The sequence below is a fragment of the Limulus polyphemus genome, unplaced genomic scaffold (assembly GCF_000517525.1).
Source record: "Limulus polyphemus unplaced genomic scaffold, Limulus_polyphemus-2.1.2 Scaffold1788, whole genome shotgun sequence".
In the NCBI taxonomy this organism is placed as follows: domain Eukaryota; kingdom Metazoa; phylum Arthropoda; class Merostomata; order Xiphosura; family Limulidae; genus Limulus; species Limulus polyphemus.
In genome coordinates this window covers 144,479-148,492 of record NW_013667398.1, presented here as the reverse complement: position 1 = coordinate 148,492, position 4,014 = coordinate 144,479, and the positions used below count along the sequence as shown (strand labels likewise).

The window sequence follows — 4,014 nt, the reverse complement described above, 5'->3', positions numbered from 1 at the left end:
CTCTATAATTATTCCCACTACAAAAGTATGACTAACTCTCTTTATAATTATTCCCACTATAAAAGTATGACTAACTATAAATATTCCCACTACAAAAGTATGACTAACTATCTCTATAAATATTTATACTACAAAAGTATGACTAACTAACTCTATAAATATTTATACTACAAAAGTATGACTAACTCTCTCTATAAATATTTATACTACAAAGTATGACTAACTCTATAAATATTTATACTACAAAAGTATGACTAACTCTATAAATATTTATACTACAAAAGTATGACTAACTCTCTCTATAATTATTCCCACTACAAAAGTATGACTCTCTCTATAATTATTCCCACTACAAAAGTATGACTCTCTCTATAATTATTCCCACTAGAAAAGTACAACTAACTTTTCCAGAACCAGTTCAATATTGTATTCAGTAGTGTAATGGATGTTGATGGCACAAAATTTCCTTGCACGTTAATATTTCATTTACTAACTTCTATTTGTTATTCTTATTCCCTAATTTCAATCACATTTCCTGTACTAACAAATGGACCTGTGTGATGCACAATGAGAGGTTTATGAAACTTAACAAATCCTTTATATAATTCATTTAATGATTTTATAGAGAAGGGTCAGTGTTTGGTTTTATCTATGGGTACATCTTTTATTGGGGTTTGCAGCTATCTAAGCACTCACAGCTTTTTTACTTTTAGTTGTCCTTTCTGTTCTTTACAAGCTTCTCTTGTGTCATTTCTTTGGCACAATCACACCCTGATTGATGTGTATATTTAGATGTCTTATAATAAAACACACACTGTTTACATGTATTGTTATGAGGTGTTTATGTCAATGAATATAAAATACATCAAATGATTGCTGAGATTTTGAGATGAAATTTTTAACAATTATGAATATGATTTTTTTTTATTCCAGTGGCAATATAAACATTGAAAGTACATAAGAATAAAATTATTCATGTCCACTGAACTTAATTATTTAAATAACATTTTCTTTTCTTTTTATCAAAAAGAAATAAATAACACTTGACTTAAAAACGGCCCATTTCATATAGCTGTGTCTATCTTGAAAGTATGTATAAACAATGTGTGAAAAAGAAATCCCTCAAATAATTGATGGGATTTGAAAATGAAATGTAATTGTAGAATTAATGTTTTATCAGTTATGAATATATAGTTTCTACTTTTGTCATAAATATGTCAGTAAATATTGAAAGTAGAGAGACTGATATCAACCCCATGTAATGAAATATGAGACTGGAGAATCTCATAAGTACCCCTAGTGGCCACTCTCACTGACTCATCTATATTTAACTAGCACTGAAATCTAGGAATTTTAAAAGAATAATACTTCTTAAGAGGTCATTCCTAGTTGATTAATCATATTTCACAGGTCCAAATGCAAAAGCCTTGGAGTTAGAGACAAACAAACAAACCTTCTCTCAAATTACAGTGAGATTTTCTCATATGTAACTGTCCTCAATTAGATAGCCTTCAAAGGCCATGAACACATTACTTCAACAATACATTCTAAGAAAATGACTGAAATATTATTATACTTGATATTATTATTGAAAGACCCTAAGGGACTAAATAAAGAATAGTGTTAAAAACAATCTTGTTGGCTTTTATTTTTCAAATGTATTCCTTTACTGTTCATTAAGCTTGATGAGGGTTAACAGCAAGCTTCAAAGAACTGGATGCATGATATCAACTTCATGTGCACTATAAATTTGTTTTTTATTAAAGTAATTTTCAATTTTAGTAATCATTCTGAAAAATAATTACAATTTTTAAGAGAACAAAATATCTGCTTTTATGTAAAAATACTAAGCAAACATTTAGTTTAGACCAAGTAAAAAAGAGATGCAAAAATTCTTTAAAAGAGTTCATTTAATTAAAAATAAAATGACCTCCTTCCCTTTTTTGAAAACTCCTCTGATGTTAAACATTGTTTTTTACTTGGCTTTAGGGCTTACAATGCTGCAAGACATTGTTTTTTACTTGGCTTTAGGGCTTACAATGCTGCAAGACATTGTTTTTTATGTAGTTTGCATAAAATCTGGCCTAGTGTCTTATTCATTTACATCAGTTTATACTGACAGTGATACTGCATGTGAAATCCAAAGCAAGAAATGGTAGGACTTTAAGCTTCAAGTACTACACTTGAGTTTTATGCAAAAAGAAAATGTTTCACTTCTCTTTCTTCCCAATGTAATGCGACACAAAACTTACTTAATAAATATTCTTAAATATGCTTATGAAACCAATTTTTAGTGGTTGTTCTATCAAGATTTCTCCTAAAAGTAAAACGCATTCTGAAATACTATGCCTCACTCTGTTAATCGAAAATCATTTGTCTTATGACAGTGTCAATAACTTAAAAGTTAAACGAAAAAGAACTGTCATACTTGTCCATCGACTTGACAATTTTTGTGCTTTGGCCTTCATAGGGTGTTATTTTTATGCTAGACACTATGTGATTCCAAAATGATAACCAAATAAGAAATAACATTACGGAACAAAGATATTCACAATAAACATACATGATTAATAATAGGCTTATGTGTCGTTGCTGGTGATCTTTTTTCCCTGCCGGGCCTACCGACGATAAAATTCCCCGTATCATACTTGCGAAAACCGGTATACGAATCCCCTGATTCTTCTTCTGGTAGTTGATTATAAGTAATAGTATTGCTTAGTTCCACAACTTGTTTCGAACTCGAATGGGAGTCGCTATGCCCAGAAAACGTTGTCGGCAAGAAGTCTTTGTTCTTCTCTGTAGAATATGAATGTAGAGTACGTGCTGGAAATCCATAGCGTCTTCCATCGCAATAATTTATTGCCTCAAAAAGTACTAAAATAAAAACAAACAAGGACCAAATCCAAACTATCCTCGCGTTGGTCGCCATCATACTGTCATTTGACAAGGTATTAGCAATAGAATAATGTTCACTGAATTTTAGTGTATGTTTCAACTTCCGCAAGTAGTTCTACAAGTTCAATCCTCACTTTTGGAGACTACGAGAAATAGATTCTAACTTTATACTTCTTTAATTGAACATGAATAATTATGCAGTACAATGAATAAACTAAAAATAAAGATTTTAGCATACTCAAAACAAACATATTAGAGCATCGAAAGTAGATCCGACCATTCCAAAATGTATCAAAGAAACACATTCGCTATGACGTCTTAAAATACATTGCGACATTAATACAACATCCGGAAGTTAAATTTATAAAGTTAGCAGAAACGCCGCCACACATACTTCACTGAAAAAAACTTAGAAAAAGTGAAGATTTTCTGACAAATGTTGTTGTTGTTGTTGTTTTTCTGTGAAGTTCTGCACGAGAAAAGTCTTTAGTCATACGCAGCTTATTGCATCAAAATGTTTCAATGTACAGAGCTCAAAGTTTTCACAAATTTTTCTGATATAAACTGTAATGTTTTTATATATTAAAAGTGCTACACTTTATTGAAAAAATAATAGTTCTTAAGAAATTCAGAATTTAGTACTTTACCTTTTGGTTTGTTTAAAATGTGATATACCGGATGATGACTACGAACATACTTAAAACGTTTGGGAAGAGATTAAGATACAAAACGTAGAAGAATATTCTTATCTCATGTAAAGACAGATGTTTTGATACGAAATATTTGTTTAAAAACATATAAATTAGATGCTGCTTAGTACTACACAACACCTGGTCTATCATGGGATGCAATGTTTAAAAAAGGCAAAGCAAACAATAAATATATGTAAGATTATAATCGTAATAGAGAATCTATTTATTTAGCTTACCTAGATGCGAATTACCTATATGGGTGTGCAGTGAGTCAATATTTACTTTATAGGGGAGTTCAATGGAGTCATACAGATATTGATGTAATGAAAGTACCTGATGTCCCTGAAATAGGTTATGTCTTAGAAGTAAATTTGGAACATCCGAAAGAACAGACTAGCTACCAACGAAATAATATTAATGACAACTT

General features: G+C 30.4%; 1 protein-coding gene across 1 annotated transcript in view; it reads right to left on the bottom strand.

Moving 5' to 3' along the window:
• The window catches only part of LOC106464933 (sortilin-related receptor-like), a 100,786-nt gene extending 97,773 nt beyond the window's left edge, over positions 1–3,013 (bottom strand). The window contains exon 1 of the mRNA XM_022392746.1: positions 2,564–3,013. Coding sequence (XP_022248454.1) covers positions 2,564–2,932 — 369 coding nt within the window. The 5' untranslated portion in view covers positions 2,933–3,013. The remainder of the gene's footprint in view (positions 1–2,563) is intronic.
• Positions 3,014–4,014: the final 1,001 nt, after the last annotated feature.